Consider the following 24,895-nt stretch of genomic DNA (forward strand, 5'->3'; position numbering starts at 1 on the left):
TCAAAAGTACGATACTTAAAATTGCCCTCTCCCTCAATGGCATGTGAGAGTGAATGATACTGCAATATGTGAGCAATTTGATAGTTCAAATGACCTACATAGCTGGTCTTCAACTTACAAATTATGTGCCAAAAATCGTAAATGAGTTACTAATCTATCCATAAAAACAATCACCTAAGTGGTGGTTAGGTTGCCAGCCCAGCCCCCAGATCAACCAATTTAACTTATTTTATATCTGAGGTATAAAACAGAGTATAGCACTATTTAACTACTCTTGCTCCCATGGTAGTGACAGCTATCAATGCCTTGAGAGTAGGGAGGCACAGACCAGGCTGTTCATCAGTATGTGTATGGGTAAATGAAACACAAGCAGTATTAAGAAAAGAGAGATCACATGTTAGGTTTAGAAAAAAAAAATATCAACTACAAAAACTAGCAAGTCACAGAAACAATCAAAACTATCACTTAGGCTAGCATCAGTGTGGTGATAATATAGAATGTCTTGGTGTGCTTCTGCATACAACTTTAATTTGTGAGTATTACACAGAGATTATTTTATATTTTCAGTATATCTTCAAATTATAAGTAGTTCCTTATGAACACAAGGGAGGCAGGCAGGTCTACATTATTCAACATCAATATATTTGAAATAAGAAAAGCAGATGCAAACTTGCTAAATGGTAAAATGAAGCATTTTATTTGTTAAAAAAATATGCAAGTGCTTATGTTTTATACAAAGGAAAACGCCTAGGTGATATTCTGAGAGCCTTTTTAGACAATTAATTAAGAAGTCATCAATTAATGAATGAGATGAACACAGGATGGTATACTGGAAGTACAAAATTTTATCTGAATAAAGTAGCCATTTGGAAATACTATTACTGATTCCCTTTAAAGTAAGCACTATAATATTTTCTCCCCAAACCGACGTGAAGTTAAAAGCCCATCAACAGACAACTGGATAAAGAAGTTATGGTTCATATATACAATGGAATATTACTCAGTCATAAAAAAAAAGAAATCCTACCATTTGCAGTGACATGGATGGACCTAGTGGGTATTATGCTGAGCAAAATAAGTCAAGACAGAGAAAGATAAATACCATGATTTCACTTACATGAGGATTCTAAGAAACAAAAAAATCAAAAACAATTGAAAATCACATGATATCACTTATATGTGGGACATAAACCTAAAAGCAACAAATGAACAGGACAAACAGAGACTCATGGACATGGACAACAGACTAGTGGTTACCAGAAGGTAAATAGGCAGACGGGGTAAAAGGGGTCAAATATGTGGTGACAGAATGAAATCTAACTATGGGAGGTGAACACGCAATGCAAATATATATATGCCTTACTGTTAAAATGTATGGTTGAAACTTATCGAATTTTGTTAACCAATGTCACCATAAAAATTAATTAAAAAAAAAAATCAAAAACAGACTCACAAATAGAGGCAATATGGTCACTGCCAGAGGGGAGGAGGGTTGAGGGGTTGGGAGAATGGGGCGAAGGGTTAAAGAAGTTCAAATTAGTGGTTGAGAGATGGTCACGGAGATGGGGAGCATGGCATAGAGAATGCAGTCATCAGTAATGCAATGGCTATGTGTGGAGCCAGATGGGTGATAGAGTAATCGGGGGGATGGTTTCATAAACCATATAAACGTCTAACCAATGTACTGTATACTTGAAACTAATAATAAAATAAAATGCGTATAAACGCTATATAACAAATTTAAAACTACTTATATTTAACAGCATGTAATAATTAGTACCAAAACTAGCATTATGATTGTTTTCTACTGTGATAACACTGTACTTCTGAAAACTATCTTCTTGGGAAGCAAATTACTTTAATTATAATCTTCTAGCTTGCAGTTTAGATCACATTAGCACTTACTTAATAAGCTCTTACTTAAAAGATCTTTCATTTTGGTTAAAAAACATTAAAGTTTGCTCATGAATAAAAATGACCTAAGCATTCAGCTGAAAACTTGCTGGCAATTTCTGATTGGAAAAAATTAGAACATCAAAGCAAAAATGACTTGGTCATATTAACCCATAAATGTAGATCTTGAACCACCTCTGGTTCCTATTAAGCTAATAGAATGTATGATGGAGGAAAGATCTGACTTCTTGCTTTTGTTATCATTGGCTAAATATGATTATCCAAGATCACCATCAGACTCTGAAGATGAGAAATAAAGAATCTGGTAAAAAACTTTAAATGTATGGGTCATGCCCTTGCCACTATGACTAAAAATTAAAGGATCAGTGAAGCCATTTGTTTCTATAAGATTCCTGTCATTAGTGAGAACGAAACTTCTTTCTGTGGTCTTAGAACAATGTGAAATTATCTATTTATTGATTCAATTGACAGATGTGCCAACTCTGTCCATGAAAAGTTTAGATTTATTATTTTCTGCTCTTTCTGTCAAGTGCAGAGAAGTGTATTTGCATATGCATATGAATCTTCAGCTTAATGGAATCATAGTTCACTTTTGGCAACTTGTGCCTATTTATAGCCCTGCTTAGGAGCTGCCACAAAATTGCATCTCGATTTAATATACTCCCAGCAGCTATAATAGTAACTCTTGGAACACTGGCTCATGTTGAAACATTAAAGGAATCATGTTAATTGTGAAAAATTGTAAGTTGTGTGTCCTTTTCCAAAATAAGAAAACCATTTAGGACCATTTTAAAATTACATTTTGTATGCCTTACTAGTTACACTCCTTTTGAAATGACACAGGTTAACAGAGAAAAACAGTTTCTGTATTTCAAAATAATACTGATTAGAAACAATATTTCTTTAGAATACTGGCATTATAAATTCATTTTTCTGAATATGTATTTCTAGCATTTTCCATCCTTGTTCCCACAATGGAACTCATAAATGATCTCCTGTAGTTCATCATTATATTTAAAAACATGAAAATATCTGATATTATATTTAAAGTATATTTCAGGTAGCTTTCTTATTCATAGAAAACAGTTTAGGGGCAAATTGCAGATTAAATTAAATGAGACAGATGCTTTTCTAGTCTCTTTTCCCATCTCCCAGAGGGAAAAACAGTTCACCTTCCCTACCACACCAACTTCTTAACAAAAGACTGAGAAATATCAACAGCCTTACCTGTTTGACTGCATTATCATTTCCTAAACCACAGTCTGGGCCAGAGCAGACATAAACGTTGGATGGTAAATCATTATAAGAGTTCCTGCTGACATCTGAAGAATCTCTCATATTGAAGTAAAGAGCCCATAGTAGTCTTGGCTTTTCAATTTCTTCATTTTCTAAATGTAGACATAAATTTTACTTACATCTAAAGCACAATATGCCTGTCAATTACTACAATATATAGCCAATTACTAACAAAGCCATGACTATATTGTAGTAAATCAGAGTTTTTTAAGTAAACAATAGTAAATCTGTGTCCACACACTCTAATTAATACATGCGCATGATACTTCAAGCAATGGCTCTTCAACTTAACAAGTTAGACCTTAAAAATTATTTTCATGATTAGTAAGTTACTTAGATTTAACTCCAGTTGTGTTCCCTTGGATTTCTATTGTTTCTCCTCACCAGGATCAAAGAGCTTATGATCATACTGATCCTTAAATTATACCTCTGAAGAAAACATAAATTGATTTTGTTTCACATGGACAAACCAACTTAAAAAATTATATAAGAAGCCAACAGTATATACAGGATTATGAGATGTCCAGAATAGACGAATCTACAGAGACAGAATATAGATTAGTGGTTACCTAGGATGGGGGGAGGGGACTGGAGGTAAGTGGGGGATAACTGCTAATGGGTATGGGGTTTCTTTTTGGGGTGATAGAAATATTTTCAAATTGACTGTGGTGATGTTGGGACAATTATGTTATATTAAAACACTGAATTTTACACTTTAAATGGGTGAATTGTATGGTACACATGAATTAAATCTCAATAAAGCTGTTATTAAAAATAGTATACACAGGTCTATGGCCATGCCACCCTGAATACGTCCGATCCTGTCTGATCTTGGAAGCTAAGCAGGGGCAGGCCTGGTTAGTACTTGGATGGGAGACCACCTAGGAAGACCAGGTGCTAGAGGTGTAAAATAAATGCATAAATGAATGAATAAATAAATAAACAAATAAATAAATAAACATAGTATACATAGGATTAGAACTTTGATATCCTAACTCACAAATGCTTTGTCGTACAGTATTACAAAAGTAATGGGAACCAACAAACGAATAGTATAAAAAGGTTGGAGACAGCAAGTTGTTTTAGCACACATGCTCTCATTTAACAGCAAGCATCTATATGTGTGTTAGAGATTGGCCTAGGAGCTGGGGATGCACAGATGAAGTAGATTTACTTCTTATTCTTCTACTTTTTAATGTTCCCTCTTACTGGGCCTAGCACACAATGGATGCTCAACAAATAATTTCTAAATTGACTTTAATCCTGTTTTCAGGTATAATCACAGTATGATGTCCTTATTAAAGGGCCCAGCATTATTAACCTCAATACCTAAAGCCTATTCCTTGCTATCTTAATAATTATTTTTCTGTCTTCCTTAGAAATGTTACGAATTAAATTTTCTTTGGTTAAAAACAGAAAATACTGCTGTTAATATATTTATTGACTACAGTGTTTTCTTTAGCCTGTATCTGAACTTCAAATTCTATATAATGATAATAATAGATGTGTGAAAATTACTCTTCATACCCTTCAAGACCATGAGGTACCTTATGAATCAAAAAAAAAAAATGCTAAAGGTATAATTATCTACTCGATTAACTCTTATTGTTAAATTAGTAATCGATGTAGAGAAATTCTCAGATAATTGTAATATTCTATTAACAGGATTGTTCCATTCACCAATTTAGGATGAATAGGATTTTATTGTATTTAATTTAAAATTACAAGAATACCAAATATGGTATTTTTCTAGTTCATCCTGAATAATCCATAATTATTATTGTGATAGGATAAAGAAACTCTGAATGGAATAAGTGATGCCACTTTCTAAACACTAAGATTTATGAGTCTAAGGTATCACCAACTTCATGTAAACACACGATAAGTGGTGAAACCTATTTATTGACAAAATAAAGAAATATAAGGAAAACTCATATTTCACAGCTAAAACCATATGGCTCTTAGTAAATTTACTGGTGAGTTTAGTTTCACTAAATTCTATAGGCAGATAATTAAACATACAGTCTATGAGTTCTGACACCAGACTCCAGGAGCACTGAAGAAAAGTGGGCTAAGGTCTGGAAGTTCTTTAATATTGCCTAGTTGTTTCTGAGCATACTCTAAGAGAGCTTATCTTGTATTTCATGAAATTTCCAGCTCAGAGGAGGGCTTTCACTAAATAAAAATTGGGGAAAATGAATAATCCAGTAGGTTATAGGAAAGAAATTTCAGAGGTTGAAGCTTTGAAAAGGAACCATGAGGAAGATGAAAAGTTGACACAAGCTGAAGATAAATGCTTCTGATACAAGGAAGTTATCAGGCTTTGACCTTAAAACCCTCAAAGGACATATAATTGCTTCATCTTTCTTTGAGGTCAGCTGAACAGCAGAGAGATAGCTGGAAAAATAACATCCAGTTGTGAAGTACACGATTGTAAAAATAAAATAAAATAAAATAAAGTTGCTGAGGTTTGGCTAGGAAAATGTCAATTGGCCAAAAGTAGAATTGCTTTTCTGTAATAGCTCATTTTATTCAATTAAATAGTGTGAAGGACTAAACAGCAATAGGTAATTTAGAATAGGATTCTGGGCAAATTAAACTGCAGTAAGTATGGAAGAAGGTAGGCAGATGAAAATCAACAATGGCACACAACAAAGAAATAAATAAATGGTCTATAGTTGCATGCCATGTTTAGGGTGAGAGTAAACTATTTTAGTAACATAGCAGAGTGGCATGAGACCAAGAGTAGGAGATTGTCACAATCTGGACCTAGTCTGGACACAACAAATACAAACAGGAATTAAGAAAAGGCATTTTTGACTTCTCAGCCCAGTATTTACTTAACACCCTTACCAGCCACCAACTTCAAAATAAACTTCAAAATAACACCTATAAGGGGAATTTCTGTTTTTAGGAAGTACTACTTTTTTGAGATAGGAAATGAGTAAAATAGAATGAGGTAACTCTACATGCCATGCACAATGGAAGGAAAAAGAAGATAATGCAGTGATAATACTACATCGTAGACAAAGTACTAATGAAATTCTTGCTTCGATTCATATAAAACAAATCTCAAGTTCCTGGATAAAACAAGAAACCACTGAGGACAATTCTACCAGTGAGACTAAAAATAACTGTTCAATCAGTGCTTGGAATCATGTTCTGGAGTCTGAAAAAATTAATGCACATATGAATGGTAAGCAATCACCTAATTTTCTCACCTGCAGAATCAGGTTCATTGAGCATAAAACATCTAAAATTTCTTTGGACTAGGAAGTAGGGAAAGGTTTAGAGATCTTTGATGTTCTTAAAGGAGCCTGGGAGGTAAGGCTCTTGGAAGTATTAGTAAAACTGCTTCTTAAGACACAGCATATGTCAAAAGCTCTGGCTGATACCTTACACGTGAAAAAGTAAGAAAGAGAGAGAAGAGAGGAAATATCTTCACAACCCTAATGGAATTTCTCAGCTGCACTGGCAAAAGTACTGTATTTGAGAAAGGAACATTATCTTTTACAATAAACTTCCTTGTCTGGTGAATAGGCTTTCACAAAGGCTTATGAAGCATAGCACTACACAGAACGTAGAACTCAAATAAGAAGAAAAAAATAAACTCGAATAATGTTATTCCTTTGGCACGCATTTTAAAAAACATATTTATAATGCTCTAAAGCATAAGGTTTCATATCAATGTCAAATAAGCAAAACAGTAATAAAAGCCATCAATCTGTAAAATTAGGGGCTTCTGCTAGAGAGAAAAATGTACTTTAATGTATTAAAAGTTCATATTGCTCATAAAGTTCCTTCTTACTCATTTAGGCAGGAAAATGAATTGAGTTCTCTTCTCCAGGTGACTTTGCCTCTTTGACCTGCCATGGCCCAGTGCTCACTTTATCTGGTGATTCATTTTCAATAACTCTAACAGTATTTGTTCTGACATTTTAATTAAAATATGACCATTACCTCATCCCGATGATAAAAAGGCCTATGTATCAGTGAAAACTAGCTTTTCAGTGCCTCAGTGCACCTGAGGACCCTTCTGAGCACACAGTTCTTACTAAAGAATTTCACTCAGGTTTTAAACAATATATCATTTCAAAACAGGATCACTTTAACCATTAAGATTAATGTTTTAAAATCTAAAACACATAGAGGATGCTAAGTAATGAATATGTAATTTCCCTAACTTAACTTTTTAAAAACAAAAATTAAATGCATTTCAAAAGTGAAGAGCAATGATACAAGATTCAAATTTAGTGGATTCTTTATGATTACCACGCAATAAAAGAAACAACAAAAAAATATTAAGAACTTTAGAAATAAAGAAGGAATTCAGAGTTTTTGCAAACAAGGTAATTAGAGCCAACGATAAAACTATGATTCCACATTAGGTTTAGGAATTTTATCATGTACCATAACTCTGCAATCAAATTTTTAACAATAATTAAAACATTTACATGAGACTTTCCAGTGAAGGAAATGTAAATATGAAACAAATTAAATTCCAAACTAAAGTAAAATTTTAGATTGGGCTTTTATTTAGGCAGCTCGGAAAGAAATTGATTACATTGCTATTAGCTCCAGAGAACCGAGCAGTTTTATTTTCTTATAATAAATATAAATGCCTCTCTATGCAATATCTCTGCATTAAGAAAACAAATAATACACTTATGAGATGAAATGAAAGAAAATAACAGGTAGGTGTAAATAAATGGTTTTCTGAACAAATGTAACATCCAAAGAAAATGAAGATATATGAATCAATGAGGAAACTGGCCATAATTCCAGTGGGCATGCAAATCATATAATGAAAATCACCATTATTTCATAGAAATGAAGAAGATACACCAGTCTATTTTTTGATCACTTACACACAAAATACATTACAATTTACTCCATTCACAACTACAAAAGCTAGCTTATGACGTGGGAGAAAAGTTTAAAAAGCTGTGGTTGATTTACTTTTATTGATTCATTTTTATTAAATTTATTGGGGTAACATTGGTTAATATATATATATGTGTGTGTATGTGTGTGTGTATATATATATATACGTGTATATATATATATATATATATATATATATATATATATATATAGAGAGAGAGAGAGAGAGAGAGAGAGAGAGAGAGAGAGAGAGAAAGAGAGAATGAGTCATGGTTGTAAAAATATTTTTTCACCATGAATAAGCAGCATAGTAGCATATATATTTGAGAGCTAAATATTTATCAGATCACTAGCATGCTATGCATTAAAAGACAATTAGGAAGGATTCCTACATTTGTCAATTAATATTTTAATCTTCTCTCAGTTGAACCAATGTTTTTTTGCAAATGAAGATAACTTTCTCTGATAAAGGAATACACGCTCTTTGTACAACACCTGTAAATAAAGAAAATTATAAATAAAGAACAATTATAAATTGTTCACAATCCTGGAAAAACTGAGAGATTTCCTGTATTTTGCAGTCTTTTGTCTATGCATGTATGTACACATATAAATGTACATTTTTGCACTTAATTATATACATTGTGTGTGTGCTGTGTATTTTTCCTTTACCTCTATACAGTAAATATTTTCCCAGTTTTAGGAAGAGAATGTGCTCAATCACCCTAATAAAACATGTAAGCACTGTTACTGAATACTTCACATTTCAGTTCAGGATGCAGAAACCTTCATGAGATATTTCAGACGAGTAAAGTAGTTACTTTACCTTTCCATCATGAATGCTGTTTATGATTATTGAACAGAATTATTGTTCTTACCTATCTCCGTTTCAGCATATGGAGTAAACAATTTCTGCACAACTGGTTCTAAATCTCCTCTTGCTGTTTCAGAAGATGTGCAAGTCAAATGAACCAAATCTGTTTAAAAAAAAATATTTTGAGTTCCTGCTTATCATGAATTTCACTATTAACTCCCATTCAAGGCACTAAGCTGGTGCTTTGGGAAATAGAAAGCTGAGCAAGTCACAAGTCTTGCCTTCATGGAGTTTACAATCTAGCGATGGGGGTCATGTAAAAACCATCACAATATGCTTATGTGCATTAGCTAAATAGCTAAAATATATGTTAACTAATAACTAAGAGAGAACACCCTAAGACCTAAGAAGAAGTAGCAGTTGATTGTTCAGTTTGTAAAACTAGCAGAGTAGAAAGGCTTAGGAAAGCATTTATTCATGGAAAGAGCTTAAGCTATCTTTATAATATTCCCAAAGAGGGTGGATAAAGAATTGCTAAGCAAAATAATTGTGTTGAAAAGACTGAAAGTGAAGTATTTATTTACCTACAGAACATGCTTCATATTAGTCAGACAGAAGACTCCATTTATACAAATTTTACTGATAAGTTAACAACAAATAATCTATTAATTATAGGATCCTCTAAGAAACCTTTTGGGGGAACACTGTTGGCTTAGTTTGAATCATACATAAACTTAAAAGTCCATAAAATGGTACAAGTTAAAATAGTCTATAATACTTTCAGGAATTGCAAATCACTTCCTTTTGCATTTATAGATTCATGAGGCTTAGACCTCAGAGAATATTTGGGTTAGACAATATCATGTACTAAAAATAGGCCTTCATAGAAGTGAAATACTGTAATCTAATTTATTTAGAATGCCTATACACAGAGGTAAAGGAAGGATAAAAAGTTCTATGTATTGAAAGAAAGAACTAAGAGGATCTCTAAATAGGAGAAATTCTTATGGTCCTGGAAGGGCTTGGGGAGGGATAAAATAATGGCAGAAAGAATATATTAGGAACAGTATAAGTACTGAGAAATTCTTTCCCCTAAAACACCTATAGAAAAGTATTCCCAATTCTTTTCTAAAACTTTATTTCAGACTACTAGACATTTTTCTTTTTTTAAACCCAGGAAGGTAGTTCAAAGTTTATCATGAAAGCCAATGTCAGAATAGGAATCTCATTATTAAAATTCATTCCACATTCAGCTACTCCAAAATACATCTAAGCATAGATTGAGAAAAACTTAACAACCATGTGAGCTAAAATAAAATTACACAGTATATTTTTCCAGGTTCACCAAAGAAAGTGATATTCTAAGACAGTTCCTATCTTATGTATGGCCTAATAAAAGATCTATCTTATTTAAGCAATATTTTTATATGAGTGCAACAATGATTCTCATTGATTCTGGGATATTGTAGGATGTATGGTACTAAATACTTCAAAATGTATAAAACCTTCACAATAAAATTTTTCCTAATTAGCTTAAATATTTCAAATGCTATATAACTTTGATGGGAGGGAGTTTAAACTCCCCAGATAATCGAATTACAGTAGGTATAGAACTACAAAGGCAGACACTGGGCAAAATGGCGTAGATGATAGAGGCTTTGTTCATCTCCTTTTGGGACTGCATCAAAGTTTGGACGGAAACATGGAGCAAACAGCAAGCAAAGTCACCTGGGTTCTAGATGAACAGAAGCCCTACAACTAGGGAGAGAAATAAGAAATCACCCTGCAACAGTAGGGGGTAGGAGGGAACGAAGATGCAAGGCTGCCTGGTCCCCAGTGGCGGAAAGGGACAGAGGCTAACAGCTGCAGATGTTCCTCTTAAAGGAGCTGTGACTGCGACCCGACTTCACTGTGACAGACTTGCTTTCTCTGACAGCACCAGCGCTGGGTCAGCAGATTGGGGGTCACCAGGGACTTACAGGGGACACTGAATTGTCAAAGTGAGAGCTGGAGGTGAGGCTTTATCCCTGGCAGAAATGTTGGTGGTACTCATTGTTCCACTGTTGTGCCATCCCTCTCCCAGTGTGAGAAGCCAGTGCTGCCATAGCTGAGACATCATCAAACTGGATAACAGAGGTGACTCCGCCCAGAGGATTTCCTGAAACTCTGCCTCCGCCAACTTGCAGCCCCACCCAAGCCACATCCAGGTGTGTCCTTGGCGAGTCAGGTGCTCCTTGCTGAGCAGTGCCAAGACTCACACTGGTGGCAGCTGACCACAGTTTCTGGTGTGGTTTCTTGAGGCAATTATAAGCACAGCATCTGTGGATTGCTTGCTGAATCTTAACAGGTGGCCCTGGAGGGCCACAGGTTGGGGCTAAACTTGGCCTGCAGCTGAACCCCTCTTAAGACTGTGACACTGGACACCTACTACACAAAGCCCCATTAATAAGATCGGGAGGCTTAGGAACTTTGCTTAGTACATAGAAATAGACATAGAAAGGCAGCCAAAATGGGAAGACAAAGAAGCAGAACTCATATGAAAGAACAGAGCAGAGCTCCAGAAAAAATGGAGGCAAGCAATTTAAAAGATGCAGAGTTCAAAACACTGGTTATAAGGATGCTCAATGAACTTAGGGGAAGTGTAGATAATTCAGTGAGAACTTTAACAAAGAGATAGAACACGTAAAAGTGGAAATGGAAATTATAAAAGGAAACCAGCCAGAAATGAAGAATATATTATCTGAGATGAAGAGTATATCAGAGGGAATCAACAGAGTGAAAGAAGAAGAGGAATGAACCACTGATACAGAGGATGGGGAAGCTGAGGACACCCAATCAGAACGGCAAGAAAAAAGAATCTAAAAATATGATAATAATTTAAAAAGCCTATGGGACAAAACTAAATGTAACAACACCCATGTCATAGGGTACTTGAAGGAGAAGAGGGAGAACAAGAAGCTGAAAATCTACTTGAAGAAATAATGATGGAAAAATTTCCTAATCTGGTGAAGGGAATGCACATACAACTCCAGGAAGCCTAGAAAATTCCCGAAAAGATGAATCCAAGCAGACCCTCACCAAGAATAGTATAATTAAAATGTCGAAGGTTAAATACAAAGAAAGAATCTTAAAGGCAGCAAGAGAAAAGCAGTTAGTTATCTACAAGGGAGCACCTATAAGACTGGCAGCTGATTTCTCAAAAGAAACTATGCAGAACAGAAGGGACTGGCACAAAATAGTCAACATGATGAAAACCCAGGATCTACAACCAAGAATAGTTTATCCAGCAAAGCGATATCATTTAGAGTTGAAGGACAGATAAAGAGCTTTCCAGACCAAAATAAAGGAAAAAAAAAAAAAAGAAAGAAAAAACAAGCAAAAAAACAAAACAAACAACAAACAAACAAACAAAAAACTAAAGGACTTCATCAACACCAAGCCAGTATCACAGGAATTGTTAGAGAGACTTCTTTAAGAAGAAAAAACATGTATCAAAAACAGGAATAAAGAATGGCAATAACTACATATCTATGAACAAGTACCTCAAATGGAAAAGAATTAATGCTTCAACCAAAAGATAGAGTGGCTGAATGGATAAGAAAACAAAACCCCTATATATGCTGCCTACAAGAGACTCACTTCAGATTAAAAGACACACACAGACTAAAAGAAAGAGGATGGAAAAAGATATCGCCTTGATGGACCTAGAGAGTATTACGCTCAATGAAATAAGTCAGAGAAAGACAAATATCACATGATTTTAAGTACATGTGGAATCTAAAGAACAAAGTAAATAATGACAACAACAAAAAAGGAAATAAACTCATGGATACAGAGAATATTTTGAGGGCTACTAGATGGGAGGGGGTATGGGGAGATGGCAAAAAAAGGCAAAGAGATTAAGAAGTACAAATGGATAGGTACAAAATAGTCATGGAGATTTAAAGTGCTGCATAAGGAAAATAGTCAACAATGTAACAAATATATAAAGGAGAAGAGGGGTACTAGATTTAGTTGGGTGATTACTTTGCGAGTTATATAGATCTCTAATCACTATGCTGTACAACTGAAATTAATATATTATTGCATGCCAACTGTAATTAAAAAAAAAACTAATTGAGAAAAAGTTCCCAATAAAAACAATACTGTATCGAATACTAGAAATTTGCTACTAGAGTAGGTTTTAGGTGTTCTCATGACAAAAGAAAAAAATAGTGACTATCTGAGGAGATATGTTAATCAGCTTGATTGTACTAATAATCATTTCACTATGTATGTGTACATCAAATCATGTTGTACACCTTAAATACAATTTTTACTTTAAAAATGCTATGAAGTAAAAAAAAATATTAGATAATAGTGAGGTATCCTCAAATATCTTGTTTCTCTATCAGCTTCAGTTAAAGCAAGCATCTATTTAGTGTCATGAACATTCAGAATACTGGCTACAGCAGCAGCAATCCAGCAGTAAACAGTGCTGAGTAATTATTGATCTGATGCTGGTCAGACTTCTAAATTCAATCTATTTAAAATTCAAATAATAAAGTTGCAATGAAAATTTAAAACAAAAAGAGCCATAAAGACAGAAATCCTTGATATAACACTCAAATGTCCTGTTTCTTCATCCCACAGGCTCATAAAATACCAACATTCATGTCAAAGTTCTCAATTTTCCAGTTTTCTACTCAATTAATGTGTACTAGGGAAAAAGGAAATGAAGAGGAATATAAATAAAAAAGTATATTTTGAAAAATATCTTAATGTTAAACTACTAGTTCTGTGAAACAGAATATATAAAAGAAATACACTGGAACAATTATATCCTTATGTTTCCTAACAATATAAGAGGTTCAATTCAGGGAGTGCTAGTAAAAATTTTTAGTAGTGAAGTCAGATTACCATATTGTATTTAATGAGTTTTATAGCAATTCTTAGAAGGAAAAATTAAAGATGTTCATAACCTGAATTCTAATATCTGTACCTTGATTCTGCTTATATGCTATATTATTGACTGATCTTCACATTTAAGATATAAACAGCTATTTTTTCTCCCTAGACATCTCGTTTTTCGTGTTGCCTATGTCCCTTCCTTGTATAGGTTACTCTGAATTCACTGCTTCTCTTTAAATCAGAGAGACTGTTTTTTTAAAAATTCAGATTATTTTCAAAATTGGTTTATTAATCTTCATATCTTTCTTAAGTCCTTTGTAAGGGCGAGTTTTAGAGTCTAGTTTTCTCTTTGTCAGATATAATTCTCACTTATAGTGAGTATTTAATAAATATTTGTGGCTGAAGATAATTTGTTCTCCGTCATGGGCAGACATTAAGTAATTGTAGGCTTAAACAGACATGTGTGCACACAAATATATTTATGCATTCATATGCACGGGGGAAATTTTTTACTAGTTTCTTATATAAAATGTAGGAAATTATCTGATCAACCAAGACAGAGGTAAGAAAAGTATCAATGGATAGTCCTCAAATTATTTAAGTCTGCCTGAGAAATACTCGCACTTTAATTTATCTATAAAATTCTCAAAAGATTTTAAGATTATCTAGAATTGACTGTGCAGCTCACCTACATGTGTCAGTCACTATGTCTGAAGTGTTATTTCATTTCACCTATGTAACAGCCCACTGTTATCCTCATTTCTCTGGAGAGAAGAAAGAGGAACAGTAGAGTGAACCTGTTTTCCTTTTAGAAAAAAAGTTTAGCTCGCTGCCAGTGTTAGTTTTACATAAACATGCTTTTTAAGGCTGAAGCAAATCTGATTGGTTTTCAATGTAAAAATAAAATATAAAAACTGTTTTTGGAGTTATTTCTAAATAGAATTTGTTTCTAATCCTAATGTAACAGAAATGTGTATATAAATTAGATTCATCAAATGAATTTTAGGCTAACAGTTGTCTGAGAACTATGTTAACATCACACATAGGAATGCTACATTTCCTAGGATTTGACATTTTCAGCGATTGAGAATTATTATATTTTGTAAATGGAAATGCCACTACTAAAAACAGAATGCTATAAATAGAATGATGTCATTTGTTTCCAAAGACTATCGCTATACTAGAGCAATGTGAAAATAATAATGAAAGCAAGATATTTCGTGACAAACTTTGGGGATAAGGTTAGGACTGTATGTAATATGTGAGTTACTTTGGGGTAAATGCTGCAGCAGCAAGCACTGCCAGTGAGTATTCTCGGGGCAAATGGGAAATGGGTTAAGCAGATTTCTCAAAGTCATGCAATTAGTAAAAGGAAGAGCTGGGACTCAGAGCTGGAATTCAAACCCACCTGGTCTGACTCTAGAGTGTCTGCTCTTAGTCACTAAATGATGTTGGGTAATTGTAATAATATCCTGTAGAAGGTGCAGCCTGTCACTTAAGGCAGCAGTTTTCAAACTAGGATGTATATACAACGATACAAGAGGACTTTTCACTAGGTACAATGACTATAAGGGGGTCATCGTCCAGATGCCCAACTCAGCCTCCTTCCACTTTATTGAGCAATGCATTTCAATAAATTTATTTTAATGATCCTTTATCAAAATTATAATATACTAATTAGGATTTGATTAAGTAATAGTATTAATTGCTCAATCCAGAAGACATTTTTAAACATATTTAGGATCTAATTGTCCTAGGAAACTAAATAACAATAAAAAATTCTATTTCCATTTATTTTTTTTTCAGTGGATGATAGTGGATATCAAATATCTCTAGTACTTAAATTCCATCAAATACATTTAAAAGAGTGATGTTACAGTTTTACTATCATATATCAATATTTATAATGTTAAAAACTACATTCTTGGCAAGTATTTGAATCTTATGATGAAAAATTATACATGGCAACTTATAAGGGGTTCAAGGGGTATAAAAGCAAAAATCTTGAAGACCTTAATGCATTAAGAGAATCACAAAACCAAATCTGTAGAACATGTTGTCACATTTCTACTAAAATTTAACTCTCTGTGTAAAAATGCTTCTTTGTATTCTGTGACTTTAATTCTTGTCCACAGGACTAACTTCCTCAATAAATGCGAAAAATGACCATAAATTAAGTCAAAAGGGGCAAGTGCTTTCCTAAAAGTATTACATTCATTAATACCAATTAACAACTTTTACTAAGATTGTGACGACACAATAGAAGTGAAAATGTTACCCACTGGCATCATGTGAAATTATAACTGACTCAGAAAAAAATTTAATAATTATCTCTGACTCTACCATGTATAAACTATGTTCTTTTTATTTCACTTAGCAACTGCTTAAAGGCTTAATGGGCTGAAAGATAACAAAATGTGTTCTTTATCACAATTCATCTGTTAGCAATATACTTAGATTTCTGTTGACATTAAAAAAGCCTCGGTGGGAAATAAGCTTTAATTCATAGAATTTAAGGGTGATACTTAAAAAAAATCTGGTGAATGGAATGTCAGTCACAATCAGCACCACTGAAACAAGAGCATCTGAAATTCAGAAGGAGACATCACTCAACACAGAACTAGAAGAACACAGTTCTCTAAAACAGTCTCTCATAATAAGTTACTGCCCTCATATAATTTTTTTTAAACACATGAGAAGTGGGATTTGTACTCAGAATTTAAACAATAATAATAATGAGCACATTTAAAAGTGACAAGTCTCATAATGTACAGTAGCAGGGTGACACAGTAGAGGACCCATGGTTATATGGGTCTGGTATGACTTTTGCTCTTTATATCTACTTGACCAATTCAGTTTATCTCTCTGGTCTCAGCATTCTCATGATTAAACAAAAGGGGTGGAAAAAGTTCATCTACAAGACCTCTTTTTTAGTTCTAAAGTTTTATGAATCTAACTCCTTACTACTCATCAGCCATTACTCTTTCAATGACAACAGATTTTAAACCAAAAGCAGATGGCATTACAGACATGAATGTAAAATAGAAGTAAATGCTTGCTGAAAAAAGTAGGAAATCTAGTCCTCAAGCTTCTGAGATTATCACACGCAGTATTCATTCACTCTATATGGGTAGGCATTAATTGTTTCAAATGCATATAAAGAAACTTTATGTACGGGCTAGTTAACAAGTGCATTTTACTGTGCAACTTAACTAGGAATATACAATTTATGTATACAGGGATTATTGTGGCTCATAACTTGTCTTTCATATAGACATAAAGACCAAATGTAATTTATATAACACAGCCCAAGTAAGAATGTATGATTGTCAATTAGAGAAAAAGGTCAGAAACACATTTTCTTTACGGTACCAAGTGAGGAACTGAGTTTGATGGCATATGGGCACACAATTTGGTTTTTGAATCCAACTATGAAAATTTCCATAGTAATTACAGAGTCAGCTTGTACTTTCTCAATTAATGAAAAACATCTTGAATGTCAACTTGAGATCACAAGGAAAAATAACTTTACTTGTGAAATCAAATCCATGCTTCATGACAATACTAATTAAAAAAATTTATAGTCACATTTTCAAATAACAAAAAGTCATCAATTATTGTTTAAAATCATTATCTAAACTCATTTTTATGAAACGGAGATAACATTATAGGGCCGTAAAAGCAGAAAAGATTATATAAACCAGTATCTACACAAAATTCTTGATTATCCATTATTTTATATGTATGTATACATATTCACATTATATATTCACATATAACCATATCACAGACAAAAAACATTCTGTAACATCAAAGCCCAGAATAAAACAGCTGTTACTGATGGATTATTTACCAAAAAAAAAAAAAAAAGATTTCAAACTGCCTAGAATATAAGTACTATATAAAGAGTGCGAACTTAAATGTGAAATAAAAGAGCTGCAGAGATGATGTTTTGGCCATTTAAAAACAATTTTAAAAGAAAACAAATTCTGTATTAGCTTCATTTAGGATATAAGATGAGTAGAAAATAAAGATATAAGGTATGTTCTGAAAGATGAACTATGTGTATGAAAAATATGACTCATTCAGCTTTGGAAAACACAAATGAATTTCAAATATTTAACAATCTCAATAACTTGAATCAAATAAGCTGAGGGGAAGAGAACTTAATTTGGAGATTTAAATATATATATATTTGGAGATTTAAAGCATATACACACAAACATGTAGCATTACTACTTTAAAAAAGAAAAAAAATAACTAAGCTAACCTAGAGTTGCTTATAAAAGTCTGACATTATTGCATATCAAGGACTTGCTACAGTGTATCAAAATACCAATTTAACTAATATTGACCTCTGTTTATATTGCAATTACGGTAATGTCTCACTATTCAGAGGTCTTTTACATACAACCAAGAACCAAGAAGTATACCCCTCTCATCAAAAAAAAGTATTTTCAGCACACAAGGTAGACGTTATAATGCCCCAAAGACTAACACAACCACTAGATCAGAACTTGATCATGTTAATATTACATTCAATTTCAACATGTTTGGCTATCTCGTTTTCTGGCCCTCTGCAGATTATAAACAGTAAGAGAGAAGAGAGGTCAGTGAAAACTGCTGCCAGAAATAACATCCTGACAGCTGCATGAAAACAGCTGGAGGAAGACATAAAATGTAGATACAAGGAATGATAAAAGCAGACAGTGTAGGGTCATTTAGCATAGGAACAAATAGGCCTAAATACCTTAATAGACTTCAAGGGCATCACTGGATTACACAATGAATATAATAAAGTATGTTCACAGCATCCCTGTTATAAGACAAAGTTTAAAATGTTTCATATATTCAGTATTGAATGGCAAGGAAATGTATGAGACATGCTAGAAAGATAAATATTTAAAAAACTAAAAATTTCAAACCTAAAAGAATACATTTCAGCTAGCCGAAGAATGTATTTAGGGAGGCTATATACAGCCCACTATGGGGTGCTAAATAAGTATTATTGATCAGTGTTTACATACTAATGGGTATTTCTAATTGACTTTCAAATCTTTGCTATCTAACCTCAATCCCACCGTAATGAAAATTCATTTAACAAATCACCTAAAATATTTTTATTCTGAACAAAAGATATTTCCGGTTTCCTTAGAAGGCATTTCTGCTAGGTACTTCTGGTCTGTATGCAGATCAGAAGTCTGCTTTTGGAGCAGGAAATTATTCTGAAATAAATGAGGGAAATCACTGGCTCAGCTTACTAAGACATGTCTCCAAAGGTATCCATCCATGTTTTGGAAGACATCTCTATGACTCCTAGAATTTTCTTTAACTCTGGTGATTGATTTTAAAGTAAAAACTAATATATATTGAATACTTATAAATGCCATACACTGTTCATATTAATTTGATCCTGATAATAATCCTGAGGTAGGTACTATCATTATCCCTATTTTATCGATAAGGAAGTTGAGGCACAGAGAGATTAAGTAACTTGCTTAAGATCAATCAGCTAGTATGTAAAAGAGCTGGGATTTGAACCCAGCCTGTGCTCAACTACCACACAATAGTGTGTCCTTAGAATGTATCCTGTTAACTGAACTATTTAGTTGCCCTGCAAGTACCTTTCATATATATCATTCCCATACCATATGAAGGTAAACTTCAGTGGAGCACTTATGGTTTTACAAGTTCTAAATCAAGCCAAATCTAAGGAAATGTAATATCCATGAAAAGTCATTAAATAGCCAGTGAAGGTGAATTTAAGGTATTTTAATGTCTTAAGCACATTCTTGGCCACATAAGACTTTAATGTAGCATTTGCTTAGCATAGAATGAAAAAAAGTCTAAAACATGTAATTTGTAAAAAGAAAAATTAAAATTGTTGACAAACTGAAAATATTGAATTATATATTCTCTCATTACATGATGCCTAAAACATTAAAATAAGATTTTCTTTAATAAAGACTACAAAATGAATTTTATGTATTATACTTCACTGAACACAACACAAAAATTGAATAATGTTTAATATAAAGTACCACAGTATTGGTCAACCCTGAATTACACTGTAAAAGGTCACAAATTTCTACCCTGTTCTTAATGTGAAGTAAAAGCTGTTGATTCTAGAATGGGCGAATTTGAGCAGTAGCTACTGAACAGAGATAAAGATAAATGAAGTATTATTAGTCAACGAGTAGAAGTGTGCGCTCAGAAAGAATAACATAAAACCTTTATTAGGTAAGAGCAGAGTAAATGACAAATTTAAATTCCTCATCTTCTCATATTTAAGTGGAGGTAAAATACTTTTGAAAATCTTGAAAAGGAAAATAAATATTTACATATAGATTGCTATGGCTAGTAAAGAATGGATTTTCTAGATTTCGACATTAGTACGACTCAGTATTTAAAAGAAAAATTCCCATCTTTTCTCTCTAAAAGCCATAATTCTGTAATATGTCCAACAAGCTAATTTGTTCATGAATGTATCTTTAAAATGCATTTCTTTGTTAAACAACTGAACTATTTATCACCAAATTTCACATCATTTACTCTCTCTAAATTTCATTTTATTACCTATGAGGAATGGGTACAAATCACACAGTCTAATTGGTATACATTTTGATTATGTTTGATTTATTCAGGTATAACTGCATTAGTTACAATGCTTGCCAACATTTATCTTCAAGTGATTCTTCCAATAGGAAGAACAGTGAGTTCATGATTTCATCACTACAGCTTCAATTTTTAGGGCAAGTAGAGGAATTTAGTTTCACTCAGCTGGCAATACTGATTATATGCCTGTCATTTATACAAGGGGACCAAAGTCTAGATGTATTTGTCTACTTAAGTAATTGCTTTAAGGGAAAATAAGTCACAATGAAACCTACTTAATGATTAAAAAAATATTAAACTTATACAGTACTTAGAATTTATTCTTCCTAAATATTATAATACTTTCTTTTTTGACTTCTACAAAACAATGAACACATAGGTTATTAGCAGCTCAATAATGTAATTAGTATAGATATGAGAAATCCACAACATAGCTAACCTAGATATATAAAAACAAAAACATTCAGAAAGAATAGTAAAAAGTCTTCTCTCAAGAATCCTAATCGAGACAAATTCTTCTGTAGATTTTTTTTTTCAAATATGAGTAATATCAAATTCTATCACTCCTTCCTTAAAAGGTGGGTTCTTATATTATGAATATTCAACATTTTCAGTTTTTAGTGCTTTACCTATGAAATAATGAAATTTTTCTGTTAAGAAATAATTACGTAAATTTAAAAAACCTGTTTCACTGTGTTCAGGATATGCTTTATTCAAAAGGTTCAGGAAAAAAATAAAAAAAAAAACTTATAAGAGATTTAGAAGTAAAAGTAGTTAGGGAAGAGAATGACTGTGCAACATTGTAAGCTAAGAAATTTGCCTATAACCAGAGTTTCAAAGAGGAAAATAAATGAACAAAGAGGTTTGGATACATAAAATAAACACGGGGCACAGTCTCCTTTCCTTCCCGCCCCCCCTTTTGCTGACTTGAAACAGAAAAAAATCAAGAGAAAGGGAAGGGTGGTTTAAAGCCTTCCGTGATATTATCAGACTAGTTCTGTTTTAGAAGACAGATAAGCTAATTACCAAGAGCAGAACAACATACGGCTAGTTGTGACATCAATGACTCTCAATTAGGGCAGCAGCAGGAAAATACACCATTAAAGACTTTTAATGTCCAAATTACAAATTATTCCTGAAAGTCTGTGAAAAGGCACAAAGCCTAAGAAGAGGAGGAGGGAAAAAAAGAAGCCAAACTTTAATTAAGTAATAAAAGCAAGTGAATGACAAAAATGTCAGTTTGTATCTCAGTGTATTTCTTAAATCTTGTTATATGTTATATCAAAAATTAGCTCCATTATAACCATTAACTAGTACTTTTTAAATAGTGCATAGAAGAAGGCATACAAGATTTAAAAATGAACATGAACTTTACTCCTTTTTCTCTGGAACAAGGCAAAGTATAAATAATAAATTCAAACATATCTCCTTCATTCAATATTCCTGCTGTAAGCCATACTATTGAGACTAAAAGAGCAAAGACAATCCTTTGTATATACTGTGGGTTTTGTATTTATAAATCGATTAAGCTATAGTAAAGATCAACAAGATAATTTTATCATGAAAAAAATAAGTGAGAAAACTAGAGTTGGAGAGGGCTTTAGAAAAAAAAATCTTAGCCATTTTGCTTAAAATAATGTACCATACATTATCAAGTATGTATATAGGACTGGTGGCTTTTTCACGTGTGCAAAATCTAACCACTGAGGGGTTTTGACTTCTATGGGATCTTTACAAATTCTTTAGATCAACTCCCCAATTTCTTTTTTTTAATGGAAGTATAACTGACATACACTATTATATTGGTCTCAGGTATACATCATGATTCAACGTTTGTATACATTGTGTGACAATCACCACAATCAATAAGTCCAGTTACCCTCTGTTGCCACACAAAGTTAATAACAGTATTATTGACTATAGTCAGTATGTTGTAAAATACATCCCCATGACTTATTTAAAACTGAAAGTTTGTACCTCTTGATCCCCTTCACTTGTTTCACTCATTCTTCAACATACCTCCCCTTTGGCAACCGCCAATCTATTCTCTGTGTCTATGAATCCAGTTTTGTTTTGTTTGTTCACTTGTTTTGTTTTTTAGATTCCACGTGTAAGTGAAATCAGATAGTATTTGCCTTTGTCTGGCCTATTTCACTTAGTATAACATCCTCAAGGTCCATCTATATCGTTGCAAATGACATGATTTCATTCTTTTTTATGGCTTAGTACTCCATTGCATGTCTATGTGTACATACATTTTCTTTATCCATTCAACCATTGGTAGACACTAAAGCTGTTGCCAGATCGTAGCTGTTGTGAATAATACTGCAATGAACATACGTATGTATATATCTTTTCAAATTAGTGTTTTTGTTTTCAGATAAATACCCAGAAGAGAAATTGCTGGATCACATGGTTGTTCTATTTTTTGAGAAACCTCCATACTGTTTTCCATAGTGGTTGCACCAATTTATACTTCCATCAAAAGTACATGAGAGTTCCCTTTCCTCCACATCCTCAGCAATACTTACTATTTGTCTTTTTGACAATACTCATTCTGACAGGTGTGAGGTAAAATTTCATTAGGTTTTGGTTTGCATTTCCTTGATGTTTAGTGGCGTTAAACATCTTTATGTGCCTGTTGGCTACTTGTATGTCTTCTTTGGAGAAATGTCTATTTAGATCCTCTGCCCATTTTTTTTTTTTTTTAAATCAGATTGATTTTTTTTCTTTTTTTTGGCCATTGGGCTGCATGAGTTCTTTATATATTTTGGCTCTTAACCCCTTAACGGATCTACTCCCATTCAATAGGTTGTTTTTAATTTTGATAATGGTTTCTTTCACTGTACAGATGTAGTCTCATTTGTTTATTTTTGCTTTTGTTGCCCTTGCCTTAGGGGTTATATACTCCCCTCACCAAACAAACAAACAAACAAACAAACAAAAAACCCCTACACTGGTAGATCAATCTCAAGGTGCTTTTATTAAGCCATTTTATGGTTTCAGGTCTTGCATTCAAGTCTTTAATCCATTTTGAGTTAATTTTTGTGTATGGTATAAGATAGTGGTCAAGTTTTATTCTTTTGCATATGACTGTCCAGTTTTTCTAACATTTATTTTAAAAACTCCCTTCTTCCATATCTTGGCTATTATAAATAAAGCTGCAATGAACATAGAGGTGTATATATTTTTTTGAATTAGTGTTTTGGATTTCTTTGGATAAATACTCAGAAGTGGGACTGTTGCGTCATAAGGTAGTTCTATTTTTAATTTTTTTAAGTAACCTCCACACAGTTTTCTGTATTGGTTGCACCAATTTGCAATCCCACCAACAGTGCATGAGAGTCCCCTTTTCTCCACACCCTCGCCAACACTTGTTGTTTGTTGATTTATTGATGATAGCCATTCTGATGGTAACCAGATGGGAGGGGGGTTGGGGGACTGGGCGAAAAGGCGAAGGGATTACAAAGTACAGATTGGTAGTTACAAGACAACCACAGGGATGTAAAGTACAGTACAGGGAATATAGTCAACAATAGTGTTATAACTATGTATAGTGGCAGGTGGACACTAGACTAATCAGGAAGATCACTTTGTAAATTATATAAATGTCTAACCGCCAGGCTGTACACTTGAAATTAATATAAAATATTGTCAACTGTAATTAAAAAATAAAGAGATTAAAACATCTTAATAAAATGTCCTTTTCCCATTGTATACTCCTGCCTCCTTTGTCATAAATTAATTGACCATGTATGCATGGGTTTATTCCTTACATTTGAAGTGAATCTCTTACAAGCATCATATAGATAGGTCTTTTTTTTTAATCCATTCAACTACTCCCTTTCGATGGGTGAATTTAGTCCATTTACATTTAAAGTAATTATTGATAGGTATGCAATTACTGTCATTTTGTTAATTGTTTTCTGATTGTTTTATAGTTCCTTTCCGTTCCTTTTTCTTTTTCTCGTTTTCTTTCCTTTTAGTTTACTGATTTTCTATAGTGTTATGCTTAGGTTCCTTTCTCATTATCTTTAGTGTATCTACCATAGGTTACCAGGAGGCTCACACGTAACAGCCTTCCTCTCTCTCTCCCTCCTCCCCCATATATATACTAGCTTCATATGTGATTAATTCACTACCATTACCAGTGAGATTTTTACTTTGAAGTGTTTTCTGCTTACTAATTAGTACCTTTTATTTCCACCTAAAAGAAGTCCCTTTAACATTTCTTATAAGGCCGGTTTAGTGCTGATGGACTCCCTTAGCTTTTGTCTGTCTGGAAAGCTCTTTCTCCAGTACTGAATAATAACTTTGCCTTGCAGAGCATTCTTAGTTGGAAGTTTTTGTCCTTTTATCATTATGAACATATCAAGCCAATCTCTTCTGGCCTGCAAAGTTTCTGTTGAGAAATCTGCTCATAGTCTTATGGGGGTATCCTTGTATGTAAGAAGATGTTTTTCTCTTGTTGCTTTTAAGATT

The 24,895-nt window shown here is 33.1% G+C and overlaps 1 protein-coding gene and 1 pseudogene across 6 annotated transcripts in view; one reads left to right on the plus strand and one right to left on the minus strand.

Annotated features, from left to right (window-relative positions):
* The window catches only part of CHM (CHM, Rab escort protein 1), a 198,287-nt gene that overhangs the window by 5,999 nt on the left and 167,393 nt on the right, over positions 1 to 24,895 (minus strand). For 5 of the 6 annotated variants that reach the window (XM_011361161.2, XM_023531193.1, XM_023531191.1 and 2 more), the window contains 2 exons: positions 8,973 to 9,071; positions 3,142 to 3,302 (listed from right to left, as the gene is read on the minus strand). In XM_011361161.2, coding sequence (XP_011359463.1) covers positions 3,142 to 3,302; positions 8,973 to 9,071 — 260 coding nt within the window. The remainder of the gene's footprint in view (positions 1 to 3,141; positions 3,303 to 8,972; positions 9,072 to 24,895) is intronic. The other variant, XM_023531195.1, reaches the window with a different exon arrangement.
* Positions 3,998 to 4,116, plus strand: LOC111740465 (annotated as a pseudogene).

This window comes from Pteropus vampyrus, unplaced genomic scaffold (assembly GCF_000151845.1).
Source record: "Pteropus vampyrus isolate Shadow unplaced genomic scaffold, Pvam_2.0 Scaffold63, whole genome shotgun sequence".
In the NCBI taxonomy this organism is placed as follows: Eukaryota; Metazoa; Chordata; class Mammalia; order Chiroptera; family Pteropodidae; genus Pteropus; species Pteropus vampyrus.